The following is a 19,368-nucleotide window of genomic DNA, read 5'->3' as shown; positions in this document are numbered from 1 at the left end:
ATTACCCCCTTGAACGAAGGAGGTTTGCGCCAACACATAATAAGCTCAATAAAGAGCATGAAATCACCAGGAGAGACTGCAAACAAACTCGTTCCCTAACCCGGTGGTTCTCTCCCATATGTTTCCATCACCATTTTCTCCTGATTGCATACTGTGCGATGAAAGAGCTACGCTCAACCATATACTCTGGGGATGCAAAGAAGATCCCCCAGCTCCAGAGTTAGGGGAAATCCTGCTTCCAGATGACTGGGAGACCCTGCAGCGCACCTCGGACCCGAGCATCCAAGACCGGATCCTGAAGCGCGCCTATGAGGTCGCCACTAGGCTTGACCTGCTGGCCATCTAGTAGGGCAATGTACCCCAGCCATACATAGCTATCCGACAAAATAAAAGTTTCTTCCCTCTCTCTCTCTCTCACTCACATGTTCAGTCCATACCAGGCAATTCCTTTATTTAGCCGGTTAAATTTCATGCCACCGTCTTGTGTGTGACGTCATTAGTGACGTCATTATTTCCGCTTTCTATTTCCGGGCTTTCAGGAATTTCGCCAAAGTCGTGCTCACGTGGGGGGTCTCTAAATTCTACAATTATGTGCTCTGGTGTGCGGTAATATGTGGTTTCTAATTAATTATAATTATTCCAGGTGCTTCAGGAACTCAACTTGTATCTAATCGAATGCTCTGATATGATATCTACAACGAAAACCACAAATTTTGTACTGTACTATCTTTATGTTAAATTTTTCTGATTTATCTCTAATTTCGTCCGCCGTGGTGCTGTGCAAGAAAGGAGAGCGTCACTCGATGCTCGCGCAACCAAAAATAGGGGAAAATAGTTTGTGATCCGCCCTCGTATGTTTCAGTTGAAGTCGAAGCGTGCCGAATGTTGTCCCGATACCGCGGGAGGCCTGTCACTATGGTAAATTTCCCTCTGTGTCTACTCTATAGAACACTGAAGATGTCATCATATTGCCGTCAATGCGTTTCTTCGAAGAAGAGTGGGAAGACACTTCTTTTATCATATTGTAAACATACAACTAAGTAAAGCCACTGTCAGATTTTACTTGAACAATAAATGGCATGAAGTGTAAAAAAAAAGAGACAGGCTCAGATGAAACTTACGCGCGAAGACGATGACTGCTACTGTAGCCTTTTAGCGCTTCTTCCGCCGTTTAACCTAAGGATACCGTCCCGACTATCTAAAGTGGTGGCGTGCTACACAGTTATGCGTTACAGGCACGAGCTGTGCTTAGCTTGCACACAGGAAATATTCGCCATGTTCTACGACTTATACCTTTGTGAGCTACCACAGAGGCCCCAGTGATACAGCTGCATTTTTGCTCGGGAAAGAAGTGGATCGATCAGGGAATCCAGCTGTATCCACTTCCTACAAAACAAATATTGTGGCGGAGCACAGACCTATTGTGTTTTTTATTACTTGGTGAAGCTATACGTCGCATGCCGTGCTTTTGTGATTGACAAGGCGTCGCACTTCTTTCTCCCTCCATAAATCTAGAGTATTATGACTGAAATACAAGGCATACCACAGGAGATTCAGTATCGCTGTGTAGAAAAATAACGTCCATCTGCAGCTCACGCGCGAGGAATGCAACTTTTTTTTTATGCCGTGCTTGTAACATTTTACGTTTACTAATATATAACACCCCCTACAACAATGCTTCGGGGCGAATATAGGTATGTTAATAAATAAATAAACAAAATGTGGCCCGTTTTAATATACCTGCTACCCAGCCGAAATATCATTGTCCCTTTGGCAATGGCGAGGCTATTACCTGAGGTCATCCAATGCACGAAAGCTATGATCAGTATGTGGGAAAACAAGCACACATATTTACTTGGGCCATCTGTAGCTAACACGTAGAATACATACTGCTTCTCTGAGTACGCCCTCCCCCGGTAGTCGTCACCTCGATAGGTGTCGGCATCGGAGTTATGGTGCGTATGGGTGCTTCGGTATGCTATGCAAGATGCTGTATTATTAATGGAACGAGCGCCAACTGACACTCTTGTTTCTTGAGCAGTACTTCCGGTTCCCCTCCTGAGACGACCGGGTACAAAATTCGAAATAAGTGAGCAAAAATGGAAAAAAGAAATAGAGCCCTACAAATTCACATGTTTCATTAAAGATATGATGTCTGAGCATAAGTTCAGTTACAAGTTAAGTTACTGAAGTGTTGCAAAAAGTAGAATTAATCAGAGATGACTGAGGGGACCGGGAACTGAATTCAAAATAAGTGAATAAATAGGAAAATACACTACAGTACATATTCATGGGCCTTGTGAATAAAACCACTACAGAGACAGGATGCAGGGAGACGACCACACAGGGCGGTCTCCCACCGTCCTGTGTCTAGAGCGGTTTTATTCACAATGTCTCACAACTGGCCTGCAACTTCACTTTGCTAAGATATTCATGGGTTCATTATAGATACGACATCAGAGCAAAAGAAATGTCTGGAATAATTAGAATTTAATAGAAACCAGTACCTCGTGATGCGAGCGAGGACAAAATTCAAGATAAATCATAAAAAATGGAAGAATAGTACAGTACAAAGTTCATGAGATTCATTATAGATACAACATCAGAACATAACTTTAGTTACCAGTTGAATTACTGAAGTGTCTGGAATAACTAGAATTAAGTAGAAATTCCTACCTCCTCAGACGACCGAACGCGAAATTCAAAATAAACCAGAAAAAAAAAATAAGAAAATAGTACAGTAGAAAACTCATGCGTTTCAAACACGAAACCCATTAATCAAGAAACCAATCATTCAATCACCGATTACCGCACACAATGTATAGAATTGTAGACTTCAGGTACTCGGAGTCGCTTCATTGCTCCTCCGAGTTTGGTTCGTGCGTTGTGTTCGCGTAAGATTAACCTGAATAACACCTACGCCGAGGCGCGTGTGCCATTAGGAGACACCTAAGTAAAAGGATGCGGTCGCCTACCATTCTTTGAAATCAGAATTTGGTTCAGGAAATCAGAATCAGTTTTATGACCTTAAACGGATTCTCCATGAGATCTTCTGAAAATTACAGCCAGCAAAGCACACTAATTAAACACTTCGTATAGTAAGTGGAGAATTTATTTAAGGGTATAAAACTTGGCCAGATCCGTTTTGGCGTTTACTTAATTATCAAAGACCCCGTGAACCAGGCGCCAGCGGCGGGCCAAATTCCAAAGCCGACTTATCAGCCTCCGGAAATAGCCCCACGAAAGCACGGGCAGTTAAAAAGAGGCCTCCTGATGCGCCAGCGAACGCCAGTTGTGGCCCCAAGACCGGGCCCAGAGTTGTCAAAACTCAACAAAAGATATGTTCTTCAAAAAAGGCCATCACATACATATTTGGGCTAGGTACATCACAATGCAATTCAGATGGGTGTTAAACAAATTTTGGAAAATAATGAACGGCAAGCACTAAGAATTCAGCACGTACAGCATATAGAACTGTAGAGAGAAGAAGAGGAGAAGAAGAGGGAGGAAAAGAGGCAGTTCCCATATAAGAGAGGTGGGGGAGGTGACGTGAGAAGGCAAGGAAACCCCACTACTACAAGATCCGGGAATCCAGCGGTTACGGGGAAACAGGATAAGCTTAAGAGGAAGCTTTAGCTCGGGTGCTCCTATCTAAATACATGTAAAAGGAGAATTCGTTTTTCTCGGCAACCACTGCACGAAATTTGACTAGGTTTGTTGCACTTAAAAGACAAACCTAAAATCTAGTGACTGTTGGTTTCGAATTTTTGAGTTAGGTCGTCAATTTTTTATAAAAAATTGGCAAAAATCGAACATTTTCAAAAAACGAAACTATCAAGTTTACAACTCTGTAACTCAACAACTAAAAATGATAATACAATTCTGTGAACTGCATCTAATAGTACATCTAAAGCAGACAAAATTGATATGTTACACATGAATATAAAAAAATTTAATCATAGGAAAATACAACTTTTGCAAAACCGTTATAACCAACGTAACAAATTCACGTAAGATGTAAAATGACATATTGAATTTGTCCGCTTTGAATGATCTAATAGATGCCGTTTACATAACCGCGATATCTGTTTTTGATGCAGAGCTATGAATTTGTAAACTTCGTGCTTCTATTTTTTTCAAACGGTCAAATATTTGAAAATCGTTTTAAGAAAATTCAAGCCCTGAATCGAAATTCGGCTTCCAACAGTCACTAGAATTTAACTTTCTCTTTCAAATGCAACAAATTTCATCAAAATCGGTCCAGGGGTTATCTCATAAAAACGTTTTTGCGTTTTACATGTATTTGAATAGGCCGCGTCGGAGTTGGGCCCGAGCTAAAGCTTCCTCTTAAGTTCAAGATGCGGCGCAACACGTCGCTGCTATTTGTGAAAACTTAACGCCATGCAAATATGTGAAGCGTGCAACTTACGCAGGGCTTGTAGAAGGAGAGCCGCATTATTAAAGCGCACCGCGGAGTCCAGAAGACACTACGGAAGCGGTCGACCATCAAACTAAGACTTCTGTGCCCGCCGCGTTAGCCTTCCGGCTATGGCATCGCTAGAGGTCGTGACTTTGATCCCAATCGCGGCAGCCGCATTTCGACGGGGGCGAAATAGAAAACGCACGTGCGCTTAGATGGCACGTAAAGAACATGCTGATGTGAAAATTAATCTGGAGTCCGCCACTACGGCTTGCTTCATAGTCCGAGTGTGGTTTTGACACGTACGCCCCGTAATCCAATTGAAGTTTAATGCTTCTGCTACAATGCCATGTGCCATGTGAAGATATGACAACCCTCAACCCTCTCAGAGGTTACAAAATATGGCGCGCAACAACGCCTCAAGGAAACACCTCTCCCAGTGTGTTCTGTATACTACGCAGACAAACAGCAGTGGTGCACACAAGGTAAAGTTTAACATCAATTCACCACCCTCGTGTTAGACTAAAGGTGAAGAAATTAAGCTTTCGAGCTCAACATCACCGCTAATTATCTTCAGTCAATGCATCCAGCACGGAAAGCTTCGCTTACATCGATTCCCACGGTGTGTGGGATCTGCATGTTTTTTTTTTGTTATAAAAACGAGCGCAAGGAATTCCCAGCATTAAACTTTCTTAACCACCATTAGAAGCATTGCTTTTCTACACCCCTGCTGTTTCTAGATTCTGTGCTTAAATGTCACCAAACGTCTAATCGCCTTTTACAATGCCCTACAGAAGACTTGCTTACTTTCGCCCCGCTAATCCGGAAAACAACAATTTAAACCAAGGCTACCTGGCTTTATAACTACGCATTTAAAGGCGTTTAAAGGCATCCTGGTAGCTTTGAAAAGCAAAGAGTGTCCCATTGATTTTTGATAAATTGTTCCTATCCTGATTTGGTTTTTGCCCCTTATGTCGCTACTCATAGCAGGTTTACTTTAGTTTGCCGCCGCCCAGGAGATCATCCCGGCCCATCTGACTGCGTATGACGTTTTTTCTTGCCATATTGCTTATTATACCAGTCGCATACCTGCTGGTAATAATAATATTAGAAACTTTATTGCAATGGAAAATATTTGAAGAAGGGGTGGTCGGAGCCTCTCAGTCCAGGGCTCTACTGGGCTCTGCTGCCTGCCTGACCGGGCTAATTAAGGACTTTTGTCCTGCCAGGTCGGAGCGGGCGAGCTGCGCCTCCCACTGCTCCGTTGTGTTGCTGGTATTTCGCCTATAAGGGTGCTTAGTGCACTCCCAAGTTATATGTATTAAGCTAGGTATGCCACCGCACCAAGGACAGTTGGCCCTCTAACGAGTGGGTACATGGCGTTTAGCAATTTTAAATGGGGGAATACCCCGGTCTGTATTTTACGCCAATCGGCGGCCTCTTCCCCGCTAAGTTGTGGGTGAGGCGGCGGGTATTTTCTGCGGACTCCGCCCTGATAAGCAAGGATGTCTTTGGCATTTATATTTGTGGAATTTTGTGAGGGATAGTGCGGTAACTGTGTATGCAAATACGTCAGCCTATCATGTCCATGGCTGCAGATAGAGGACTCGCAATGCTGGCACCTATTTTTTAACGCTCTTTATTTTTGCACAATACAACGTGAGGTTAAGGCGACGAAATCTCCGAGGTATATCGTGTGCTGTGGAAGTGTTGCAGTCTTGCTACTAGAGGAGGTTTAAAAGGGAACAGTTGGCATGACGAAGCAATTACTGCTGCTGGACTCCTAGAGTAAGGAGTCTGCTCGCCGGCGGTTGAGCATGGAAGAATTGCTTTCTTCCCCCGATTCCTTACTCCTTTCGACTTCTTTAAAGTGTCATATTACTATTATTACCACTAAACAAAGAATGAATTCGATTGCCGGGCGGGTGTCATAAGGTCTCCAATGTTTTCTTCGCGTCAAGAACTATACTGCTATCAGCGAGGGGACCGTTTCTTTCTAGAGGGTGCTAGAAAAAGCCGACTCACTCTGCTGCGTACGAACATGCATGCCAAGCTACTGTAGGAAACAAATCGCTCCAGAGCCGCGAAGAGTACGCGTAAGACATTTCAGTCTTGCCGAACGGGTTAAGCGAACTCTTGCCAGTGTAGCATAGGTGAGGCCTCTGGTAAAGAGTGAAGGCAGTTGCACTTTATATGTTGTTGAGTCCTCTTTCACGGCAGGCGGGCTGAATATTGAGACCAATTAAGCTTGAAAGCGATGACTGTCTACGGCTTGAATGTACGCATTCTGCAGAATCATGTAGGGCAGAAAAGGAGAGCTGCCAGCTTGGCTGGCGAGGACATTGAGGTGTCGATCATAAGAAGGAAGAATGCCAACGATGGAGAAGTAGATACTTCGAGCAGCGATATGGAAAGCCTCTATATTTTGTTGAAAGTCGCGTGGCCGGTAGCAGGACCTGTTTGCTTCAGTGGAGACAAGGAAATAAGTAATAGGACCAGGTAAAGCCCCAGTAAACTTCATTGCTGGTCACGCATTTATTTACGAAGTTGCCGTTCTTAGTGCTGCAGTGCCACGATGCGAAAGGAAGAATATGATAAAAACATTGATTATTGGAATGCCCCTTTTATGTAGTAGTGCAATTAGGGAGCGAGATTCCTAAACTTATGCTGTTAGTGCCCACGAATTGATCTGAAATGGCGTTACTTGATTAAATAATGGCTGTAATCGAGCAGTTAACGCAGGCAGTCTAAACAAGAATCTTGCTGGAGTTATTTAAGCGAACGACGTTTTATAATTAAGCTAACGCGCAGTGCCCAAGCAAGGCATTCGCATCTCCTCCAGTAATTCCTACACGTCGCCGAATGGCGTTATCTGGAACGAGAAAAGCTGAGAATAGTGCACGTCACAAAATGGCAAGGTATGCTCCCTAATTGCATTTTTATTTTTCCTATTGTTCGTTTTCTTCTCTGTTTGGCTATTGTACATAGGCTAGGCCATTAATGTGGAGAGGTAACAATTAGCATCAGATATGAAGCTTCAATTTTCATCGCTAATGCGCGAGGTAGGTAACAGTCTGTAGTACAAGTTATATAGCGGCATCTCTACTGATTCAATGGTTAAAGAAAACATTGTGCTGCGCGAAGCAGAAAACTCAAACTCATTTCTAAGGAAGGTCCGAATACAAACAATCACTGCACATAATATTACAATAATCAAATAATATTTGAAGAGGTATAAACACGGCACATGACTGCACGCGACTTCATTCGAACTTTATCTTCTTAACCCGTAATTTTATAGGCACTGCTGGATTAGCAATCAAGTGATCCACGAATATTGGGAGTGGGTCCTGGGTGTCTTCGGCGAGAGAAATCTCGAAATCCCTTATTAATCTATACAGCGCGGTCTTTAGCGTGACGATTCCCAGTCTGCGTGCCACACACACCCTGGGCCCAAGGCCAAAGGGGAAGTAGCTGCAAGCCACACTGTCTCGCTGTGCTGGCGAGAAGCGGTCCGGTATAAAGCGGTTTGGTTCAGGCCAGATCTCTGGGTTCCTGTGGACGTGCCATGGTGGCGCAAAAATGCTCGTTCCCGCTGGAATGAATCTGCCCAGTATGGTGGTGTCCTCGACACACTCTCGCATTACGCCGATCGGAATTGCCGGGTACAAGCGCATCCCCTCTCGAACGACCATGTCGAGGCGCTCGAGCAGCATGACATCGTCTTCATCGAGTTCCCTTTTTTCGCTTCGCTGATGTGATGAGGGCATTGGAAGATCTGTTCGCTCGGCATGTTTTGTTTCCAAACCTTCGTACTGGGAATTCTGGCTCGCATTTATCGGGTTATCCGAGCTACGCGAGGGTGAAAAGCCGGGAACGTCATCTTTTGGTTCCCATCGCTTGTGTTCGAGCCCCTGCCTTTCTTCAAAATTGTTTACGCCACAGTCCATTTCATAGCTTTGGTTACGACAGAGCCCTCTGTAAATTTCAGCTCGTACTTTTTCCTGTTCTTCTGGGTGCTTGGCGAGGAGGTACAGCAGAAAAGCGAGGGAGGCAGAAGTTGTCTCGAATCCGCCTATAAGATGTAAAGCGATGTTACATACCAATTTGTGGTCATCGAGAAAACGGGCGTTAATGCATGCTGTGGGTAGAAAGCTTCCCACGCCTGCTTGAGCATCGAGAATGTACTGGAGCACATCCTCTTTTCGCTCACTTTCGCCCCTCCTGCGTTTGTTGATAATAGTCACCGTATGGTCCAGGACATTCTGCACTGCTTTGCAGACAGATGTAAACGGATAGAGACACTGAAGAATGCTACGGAGGCCCGGATAAGCAAACACGCTCTCAAACAACGCGTTGTCCGCTCCTTCGAATATCACGTGGAGTGATTTGAGCACTGGGTCCTCACTCTTCGTTTGGCGGACTGCCTGTAACAAAAAAAGAGAGAAAGATTGCTCTTTCTAGGTTCTACAATCAATGTCACTATTTATGTGAGTGATGCGCTGTCCAGGTGATGTTACGGAAACGCCTGCCTACAACAACCTCCACGCTGTGGTTATTGGTTTCGGGTTGCAAAACGCAACGCCCTACTGGTGAATGGAAGGCGCCACGATCTATCGGTTTATCTTAGCTGCGCTGCGTTAGACATTTTGAAGAATAACGTGTGTGGGAGGCTTTGTAGCATTAGTTTGTTCGCGAAACAAGCAAGTGCTCCGCTGAATGCGTACATTATGCACTAGAAGTCGTAGATCTCGAGGTGGTCCGAATTATTCCGGAGTCCCACACTATGGCGTGCTTCATAATCAAATCGTGGTTCTGGCACGTAAAACTCAATAATGTTATATTTTAACGGATTGTTCAACCTGTGAGATCGTTAAAGCATGTCTTGGAAAACCATTGCTGCAACTTCTACATGATCACAATAATAGTAATAAAACTCCGGGCTGTCATCAACTATCGACGCGTGACCTACGTGAACGAACCTGAACCTGCACTGACGTCTCACTTGTAGGAAAATTACTGACTACTCTTTCTAGCAGTGGTTCCACTAGAGGCGAGGCTGAGCCATCTTGTCAACTCGTAGCTGGCGCTACTGCCAAAAGAAGGTGGACAAGTTTTCGCGTTGGTGCTGCAATGACTATCTCGTGAGTCCCTCATGAGCACTTTTCACTGTGCCGCATCTGTCAGGCGCACTAAAGACAGGAACTATTCTTTTAATTCACGAACATCATGTACCATGGTACCTCTGAAAGAATGGAGAAATGCTCGAATTTAGTCTCTGCCAAGATGAAAGGATCAGATCCTGAGAGGTGCGAATGCAGAATGGAATCACCTTCAGAAGACCTATTCAACTGTTGTACCCAACGGAATACACCATCCAATTACCTGGAACTCATTCCGGGGGCACTATAAAGAAACTACGAACTACAGGCTTATTTATCTCGTCAACTGGCAAGCATGTACTCCTCGTAACACACTCGAGAACGGCCATTTCTATCAAAAAAGTATGCAGAAACTCTTACTGAATTTGCCTATGTATGCCTAAGCGTGCCCCAAACTTAAGTTGACCCGGCCCCAAATTTCAAGTTGGTCTAATTCGATGTTTCATGTTCGGCGGCCCCCCCCCCCCCCGCCATTTCAGTTGGGCCGCCTCTACATTGCAGGCTGGCCCAGCCCAGAATTTCTATTAGCCCACTTCTGATTTCCAAATTGGCTGACCCCCAAGCTTCACCCTCCCGCCTTCCCATACATCATTTGGCCCATCCCAACTTTAAATTCCCATCACGCATTTTATATGAAGCGCTATCTATCCCTGTGGGTATGCGTAAATCTGATCATATGGTTATTCTTTCTAATCAATATTTTTAGGTTTCAATTGATACTTAATGCTTATAAAGCTAGCAATCGTATACATTTACACTGTTATAACGATTAAATGTCTTAACTTTGCAAATTCCGCACTTTTGTACAGATAAAATGCGTTAAAAGGCGTAAGAGCTCTTGCTGGGGTACCCTGCAAAGAATGCCTACGCATAAACAGCGTTGGTCGGTTTGTTTATCTTAAAACGGGCAGCCGCTCTTGGCCTGCCATAGTTTCCACGTTCTCCGATAGTTAAGGCCAGAGAATGTCGCAGCAGTTGTAGCAATGTGGTTATTTGCGAGCACGTTTGTTCTCACCTTCCTGTGCTTTTGCAAGATTGTTTTCGTGTGGCCTTAGTATATATATATATATATATATATATATATATATATATATATATATATATATATATATACACACACACACACACACGCAGCGCTGTTCATGACCCACCTCTCGTCCAAGCAAAGTCTTTGTGACCATCTCCAATACCATGCCATAGCTTGCTTCATGGGCATCGACCATGTCGCCAAAACGCTCAGCTTCGTCGAATTTTTGGACAAGGCCCGTCATGATACTGTCGATAATACCAAATAGTTCCTTTACTTTTCCAGCGGTGAAACAGGCATTGAACACTGAGCGTACTTTTCGAAACTTCTCTCCTGCAAGAAGCAGATCGACATTCATTTGGGACACAACATGACTGCAGTCGTTTCCTAACGCTGCATATCTAATTTATGTGTAAAATACGTCCTAGTTAGAAAACATCATTTACGGAAGCATAATATCATTGAAATTTCCAGCCGCGGTTCACCAGCGACTACATTGTTAGGCTGCCCAAACCCGGGCCACGGGTTCAATCCTTGCCACTGAAGCCGCAATTGTGAAGACGACATGCGAAGAACGCTGCTGCACTCAGATTTATAGGCACATGAACAAACTACAGGGTGGTCACAATTATTCAGGCATCACCCACTACGGCATGGCTCACAAACAAATTGTGGTTCTGGCAGAAAAGCCCCAAATAAACTTTTGCATTGTCACCTCTGTATGGTAGCGCGAAGTAAAGGAATATGGTAGCTATGGTAGCGAGAAGTAATGCAATATCAGACAGCAACGTCGACAGACACGAACACTTTCGCGTTGTTCTTCGTTCTTTTACATCGCGCGTTGTCTCTCCAGTAAACACGACGTACTAACTAGCGCAATCCACTACCCTGTTATATTATCCTGTCACTTTTCAGCGGTGATCTTATGCTCGTATTCGCGTAATCTAAGTCTTTCCGTCGCAATGGACCTCAACCTCAAATTTGCCGACAGACGCGAGCACCCCTCTCTCCTCTGTCGGAGTTCCGCGTCACCACCATATCAGGTTTCGCGCACCGCGAGTCGCATAAGGCGCTCACGATCCCCGTGATCTTTGCAATATGTTTCCTTGCCTCGCCGTTCTTTCGCGTGGGTTTGGTGGTCAGGTAGCCAAGTAACTTGGTATTGCTGCATAGTTAACTGCCACCACAGTGACAAAAACACTAAGGGAGTCTGCAGCTGCCTATCAACTTCTATATTTTTCCAATGGCAAGCCGGCATGTACGACTGCTGCCCGCAGAGTAGAGTAAATAACAATACGAAAGTTGGTGATGCAGGCTATTATTCGCGGCTACGTTGTTGCTTCGCGTTGTAGCTCATTTATGACAGTTTGTTCGTGACGACGAGAATATCGTAGCAGCTCTACTTCAAAGCTGTCTGAGTGACGCTTTGAGCGGCGGCTGATTTGCACGTGCGACACAAGTTATGCTTTCTCATGTTTGAGAGCGTGCCCTTGATTGGTTACATTTCTGTGGTAAGAAGTTGCAGGCAGTTGAGAGATTTAGCAGAGCCTTATGATTGGGTGCACACGTCTAAAGGAGTTCGAACCATACTGTGGGGCATCTCGTCTACGCAAGTTGTGTTGCGGGCGGAGAGCAGTGGTGGTTGGAGTCGCTTTGGGAGTCGGTCGTTATTTAATACTGGTGCAGCACGGGCACTCTTGATTGCGATAAAGTCTGATTGCAATGAAATTTTGCCAGTCACCATGAAACATTGTAGCTTTTGCGTAGTCCTACAATGCGGATCGAGCTAGTTGAGCTGAGTCGGCAGTATGGTGTGTGCGACAGTGTGCGATCGCGATATACTGGATCAAGACCGCACAGAGTCGCGGTCTAAAGTGCGCATGTAGAAGCACTCAATGCTGATTGTACTTGACAATGCTCCAAAGTGCCTAAGTGGCTAAGGCATAAATTCATCGTGGCTTTAAACTCCTGAATGACGTCACAGTCGGTGAGCAGCGCGGGGCAATAGTAAAAAAGTCTCTTTAGCTAGTTGAACGAGAAGAAAGGGGGTTAGCCGAGGGGCCCGATTTTTATTAATGATATCATAAGAAACCATCAAAGAAGGATACCAAGAATAGCACAGGAGAGATTACTTGTACTTAAAATTGAAATAAAGAAATCATACTTTCATGGAATTCAAAGTTGATGAAAAAGCTACTTGCCGCAGGTGGGGAACGATCTGACGTCTTCCTATGTCTTTGTTTGTTGGCTTCTTGTGATCTTTTGCTACTTGTGAGGCAGGTTTCCTCGCGCGTTTCCTCGTGCTTTTATTGCGATTGCAATATAGCTCCGTAGGTAGCTCCGTATTAAGTACAAGGGTGATCAGGCGGTGTGTGAAGTGTAACCTTAACCCACATTAAACCGTTACCCTACTATGCGAGTCTTCCTGCATTCAGCCCAAGTCTCACATCTGGCGCAGTCGACCCCGAACCTCTGCCAAGCCATTCAGCCACGGCAGCGCAAGAACGACGGTCAGTACGCCTCTTCAGCCGCATTCGTCATTGTAGTCGCGCCCTCACGCTGCCGAAGACTCACGCCTGAAGATACTTCTGCCATTTTACCGCTCGTCTGTGTTCACTCCGCTTCAGAAGAAAAGCACGGCCGTCAGATGAAGAGTGCCGTGAATGTTCACTACTAGCTTCAAACTAACTTGAATCCCGCGCATAACCTGTGGCTTAGCGCTCACTCGCCTAGTCTCCCGTGTGCCCAGCCTCACTTTGCGGTGCATCATGCCAGGAATTATTTGGGAGGAGCTTGACTCAACGACCATGGCGCGGCTCGGAGTCGACCTTATCCGCGATGAATTGGCCCAACGCGAGTTAGAGAGCACGGGCTCTAAGGAAGAGCTCATTCAGCGCTTCGAAGCGCTGAATGAAGACGACCAAAAGATTGATTACCTACTACAAGGTCTTCAAGAACCACATGTCATTGCGGCCATCGCGGCTAATAGGCCGTTAACAGTGCGTGACTTCACGTCCACGTGCACAAGCTTAGATAAGTGCACTAAACGTGACCACGACAGCTCAAACGTAAGGCAACCGGTGCTTCCACAGAAGCCATCCCCTCGTTCATCTCAAAGTGGCAATTCAGGACGTCAGCAGTATAACTTCCAGCCAGCAGCTACAACAGCACAGCCAAAACAGCGTATTTCCGAGTTACCCAAGGAACAACAGGAACGAAGATACGAAGCCATTTCCACACAGTATGGAGCCCCAGCATTCCGGAGTGGCCAAGACATCGCACAAGCAACCTGTTACAAGTGCAAAGAGTTAGGGCATTTGGCGTCCGCCTGTCCCTCGCGTAGCAACACGGCACCACCGTCAACCATCCCTGATGCCCAACAGCCACGGGCCTCGCACAGTATGCCTGACAAACTTGAAGGCTGCCAACATCAATGCCCATTTTTCACGGCGGCCATTGCAGGAGTCGGAGAACATAACGCATATCCGGACTCCGGCTCGAACGTGACATTGATTTCTAAAGCCATCCTACCTTCCGCAATGATCTTGCCATGGACTAATTTCCCTCTTGCCGTCGTTGGAGGTGGTACAGCGCTACTAATTGGGTCCGCCCTCCTTAAGATAACTATAAGTCCTATCACTGGTGTGGTTGAGGCAGCAGTTTTGGAGAACAACGTCTTACCCCTTATTCTGGGCGAAGGCTAGTTTTTGGTAGCGCGAGCCCGCTTGATCTTCCACCCACATGAGCCCACTCAGCTACAACATCCAGCCATGGATGTAACGTTTCTAGCCACTCAGCATCTGGTCCCGCGAATGGCCAATGCCGTCATTTTATCCCGCTCAAAACTTTTTGCGCCGGCAGAAGCAACATCACAAGACTCTCTACAACGAGAACCCTTACCTTCGCCAGAAGAGCCTCCCTGGCATGTTTTCGCAGCGAAGACAGTGCCGCTGGACAACAGCACTGCCGCAGTACAAGTCTGCACTACGGGGCCTGTAACCATCCACCCCGAACTTCCATCAGCCAGCCTAGGCAGCCAGCTCTCCCCTGAACAGCAGTCTGTCGTTGCTGACATACGAGCCAAGAACAATACCGTCTTTTTTCGCCATGAAGCTGACATTGGTCATTTCACTGACACTCAAAATCGCATTGATTTGCTCCCCAATAGTGTGCCGTACAGCCGCAGCCCTTACAGATATACGGTAGAAGACAGGCAATTCCTCGAAAGGCAAATTAAAAAGCTTCTTGCTCATGATATCATCCTCCCTGCATCTGGCCCATGGGCATTCCCAGTCGTTGTGGTGTCTCGCAGTGAAAAGAAACGCTCGTGTGTGAATTACATTCCGCTTAATGAACGCACGATTAAGGTTGTGCACCCCCTACACTGGTGGATGACATCATTCAGGATATCGCTGTCTGTGCCTACTTCGCCACAATGGACATTAAGTGCGCCTACTGGCAAGTCAGCCTGAGACCCCAGGACTATGAGAAAACCCCATTCATCACCCACCACGGAACTTGCATGTGGACCCGAATGCCATTCGAATTAAAGAATGCGCCATCCATATTTCAGCGAGCCTTGCAACTGTATTCTAAGACCTTCAGCCTCGCCCGGATAAATGCGGCATACGAATGTATCTCGATGACATCCTTATCTATGCAGAGTCACTCGCCACATTCGCAGACTTGATGGAAGAGGCGTTTGCATACCAGTACACTTAAGGCCTCACTTGAGAAATGTTCCTTCGGTCTCGCTTGCATCAAATTTCTTGGGTTCATCATTTCAAGCGAAGGCCATCGCCCGGATCCAGAAAGAGCAGCTGCAATGTACCGTATCGCAACTCTCCGAAACCAAAAGGAAGTCCTTTCCTGGATACAGACAGCCGGCTTTTACGGTCGATTCATCAAGGGCTTCGCTAAAGTGGTAGCCCCTCTTCAAGCGCTTGTCAAGTCGTCCACATTTCTATGGTCCTCAGAATGCAAAAGTGCCTTCCAGACTATTCGCTCAGCCCCTACAGAGCCGCCACTACTTGCTCATTTCAATCAATATGCAGCAACAACAGTAACCACTGGTACTTCTGGTGAAGCCATAGGAGCAGTGTTGTCCCAATTTCAGGATGGCAAAGAACGTGTTAATGCCTATGCTAGCCGATCCCTGACACTAGACGACCGCAAGCTTCACGGTAACGTATGGGAAGGCATCGCAGTACATAGGGCAATAACAGTGAAATTTCGTCAGTATCTAATTGGAATCAAGTTTGTCCTAGTTACAGTTAACTGGACTGTTGCTTGCTTGACCAAGTGTGTGAAACAATCTCGCAGATTTATGGCCATGCTCATGGACTTGGTTGGATTTGACTTCTCTGTCAGACATTTGCCTGGACGGCAGAATGTTGTAGCTCACCGTTTGTCTCAACTTTCGTGTGCAGTCACACACTCCGCTCCGCTCACTGTGTTCGCTTTTATTTGCAATGCAATGGCTTCATCAAGTACAAACCAACTGGCCTAGGAACAAGTTACAAATCAAAGCTTCGTTTCGGCCAATCTTCAGAGGGCTTGGAACTCACATATTTCGACGATTAGCATTCTTTGGGAACTTCGCCAAGTCTTCCGTATGTATCTAACGTCTTCTCCCTACTCAGTCACCCTGATTAATTACCAGCTTTGCGCACTAGGCTTGTGCTCACTGCTGCATCTGGCGAGGAAACAATATGGAGCTGCTGGGTGTCGCGGAGTAGACAACTTACTGCTGGCTGCTGTCTGGCCAAGTTGACAACTCGGGTCGCTTGGTATGGCGACTGAACGGACCACTCCAGCGCTGCCTAGATTATATGGATTCGCGTCGATTCTCAGCCAATCTCCCAGAATGGATATGACGAGGTGACACAAGGGGCATGAACTGTAAAGGACCTAAAGCGATAGCGCCGGCTCTATCAACAGACTTGGCCCCATGTCACTTGCGTGGCATGTATAAAATAACGCTTCCTTATATATATATATATATATATATATATATATATATATATATATATATATATATATATATATATATATATATATATATATATATATATATATATATATATATATGAACTAATGTTTGAAATGTCATTGGTGACTATGCCTACAGCAGGGTCCTAGAAATGAACTGTTCTCTCTTGTGAGTTGAGGAATGAAACATCCATAATAATGCGATATATGTGGATCTGTAGAAAGGGACATCTTACTCATTTTATTAACACTAGTAGTACTAATGCAGCAGTACTAATACGAAGATAACACGCTTCCTTGAGGTTATGCTGCATTGCAATCACTCCAGTGATGCACACAAGGATAACTTCAAGTGGTCAACTGAGGTAAAATAAACCTTTCGTGCCTCATCCATCGCGTAAGAGTTGTAAATGTGAGCCCGAAACATTGTATGGGAATAGACGAAAAACGAACACGAAGAGGTTACTATAAGACTAGGCTCTCTGGAGGCAGTACTAACCTCCTATGAAAGGCAATCCACATTTAAAGGGCTCCACGTTGATAGTATACGTTGGGCGGTCCTGGAATACCTTGGCAGCCTTGATAAAGCATTCTTTGATGAGCTCGACATCAGTGAGAACCATGAAGGGCTTATCGCCTAAATATATACCAAACACCTTGCCGTAGTGTTGAATCCACTGATCCATTACCTGCAGTTCAAAATATAATCGATTTTGGTACACGTCACAAGAACAAGGCACGTTTTATTTAAGTACAAGAGAGAGAGAGAATAAAGGGAAGGAAAGACAGGGAAGTTACAAAGTAGTACCGGCTGGCTACCCTCTGATGGAGAAAGGGCTAATGAGAATAAAATGTGCTAGAAGAAACAAATAAATAAACAAAGCGAAAATAATTCACACAATAACGTGATGCTACACGCTACAATTTTCTAACTCTGTCGCGAAATTCACAGGTGCTTAAGAATTTAAGAAGAGAAGACTTTGAGTGCCGAAACCCATCTGGACCACTGTCTTAGTTTCGACAGCCCTGCTTACGACAACGGTGGATGCGAGGACACGATCAAGTACCTCCTTTATGACTGTCCCCATAACTATGTGGCAAGAAAAGCGCTGGCGTCCTCGGTCGAAACGCTTCATGATTTATGCACAGTGTGCGCCAATGCTGCATATAAAGAAAGTGCGTCTTTCGAGATATGTGTCAATACCTTGCGTCAAATATCAGCGGAATTGGAGGCATTACTTGGACTGTTGAATCATGAGGATCAGAATGTGCACAAACAGAGTACACGTTGCAGCATATGCGAATCGCAGCATTTGTTAAATAAGGAAATTACAGCTTCGATAAAATAGTACTGGACTCGGATTTTTTGGCTACTCGAAGAAATCATTAAGGTATATTTCGTCACGACAGTAGGAGTAGACGTAGAAAGCCAAGTGAAGACCAACAGTTCCCGGACAATTAGAAAGCCCCGTAGTAGAGCGTGTGTTTCGACAAAGAGATATAACTTCATAGAATTGAAAAGCGGTTTTCTTGGCATGGTTTAAAGGCCCAGTTTAATTCCTTGCAAGCTTTATTTGCTTGTGGGATAATTATGAAAAAAAGTAAACGTATTGATGATGCCTATTCGAAACGCGGTTTGCAAATAGTATCTCCAGATAGTAGTTTAACTTTTCAAAGTCTCAGAAACTGACATTATTAGGCAAGAATGATATAAACCTGTTACAAGTTATAGGATATTTTTCCTCGTAGAACCATCTAAAGTTACTCAAAATTTAGAATAAATATTTGGAGTCATCAAGAAATCTTCAGCAAATAGGGGTTACATATACTATCTCGCTGTTGTTTTATGTGAAGCTGGTTTCATGGTTACCTAAAAATTTTCACAGAAAAACAATTTCTTCTATTCATTATATCATAATTCTGATTGTCATATCGTGAATAACACCAACCAATGTGGCACGCCACATCTAAGTATGACGCTAACCTCCCGCTATTAAGCGGTATTGGTGGATATATATGACCCAAAGTGGTCATAAAGACGGCTCCCTCCCTGTAACTTGAGGTTTTCTCATGCCGAGGTGCCTGAGCTATCAGAAATTGGCTGCGCACATTCAGACAGAAGTCTGGACTCTTCCTAGCCCATGCAACACATAAAGGAGCTCACCCGAATACGATCTTTCTTGAGTTGTTTCCAGTTTCCCCATAGCAAATCCGGTTTGGGCCCCGGTACACCAAGCCTTTCAAATAGACCATGCCGGTGACGTCGCCGTATCACCCAAACGAAAACGCTGCACACAATTAGAATAAACGCTGCTTGCAGGAGCATCGCGCGCGTGGAAACCCTTTGAACGACTTCACCGGGAGGGGCCGGCAACTTGAGTCTGGAATACATAAAAAAAAATAAGTTTATACCTACACAAGCCGTGCGCGAATGAGAATACAGCTGAACATTCCAAAATACGTGATGTCAGGTGCTGTGATGTCAACAGTGCGTGATGTAGAGGCGCTAAGCTACTCTGAATGTCTACGTATCGAGATAATAATAAACATGATCCCTATGAATAAGCACCTTGCATTTATGTTCTGGCAGATTCCGGGCCTGCCTTCACGTTAGGCCTGAGCCGGTTTCACAACCAGAAATGTAGCTTTTTAAAGAAGAATGCAAGCTTGATGTCACTATAGAAAAATGAGTTCGCTTTTAATTTTTGTGTACAGACTAACAATCTTCTATTGTAAACAGGGCGGTTATTTTGCCGCCAATATGTCCT

General features: G+C 45.0%; 1 protein-coding gene across 1 annotated transcript; it reads right to left on the bottom strand.

Annotated features, from left to right (window-relative positions):
• Nucleotides 1-6,065: 6,065 nt before the first annotated feature.
• LOC142591487 (cytochrome P450 3A9-like) lies at nucleotides 6,066-18,975 on the bottom strand. Its single transcript, XM_075703815.1, has 4 exons — nucleotides 18,765-18,975; nucleotides 17,100-17,289; nucleotides 10,734-10,942; nucleotides 6,066-8,847 (listed from the first exon to the last, which is right to left on the bottom strand). Exons 1-4 carry the CDS (start codon nucleotides 18,924-18,926, stop codon nucleotides 7,684-7,686), a joined length of 1,725 nt encoding a protein of 574 aa, XP_075559930.1. The 5' UTR covers nucleotides 18,927-18,975; the 3' UTR covers nucleotides 6,066-7,683.
• Between the last annotated feature and the right edge of the window lie 393 nt (nucleotides 18,976-19,368).

This window comes from Dermacentor variabilis, chromosome 8 (assembly GCF_050947875.1).
Source record: "Dermacentor variabilis isolate Ectoservices chromosome 8, ASM5094787v1, whole genome shotgun sequence".
NCBI lineage: Eukaryota > Metazoa > Arthropoda > Arachnida > Ixodida > Ixodidae > Dermacentor > Dermacentor variabilis.
This window is presented reverse-complemented; position numbering and strand designations above follow the sequence as displayed.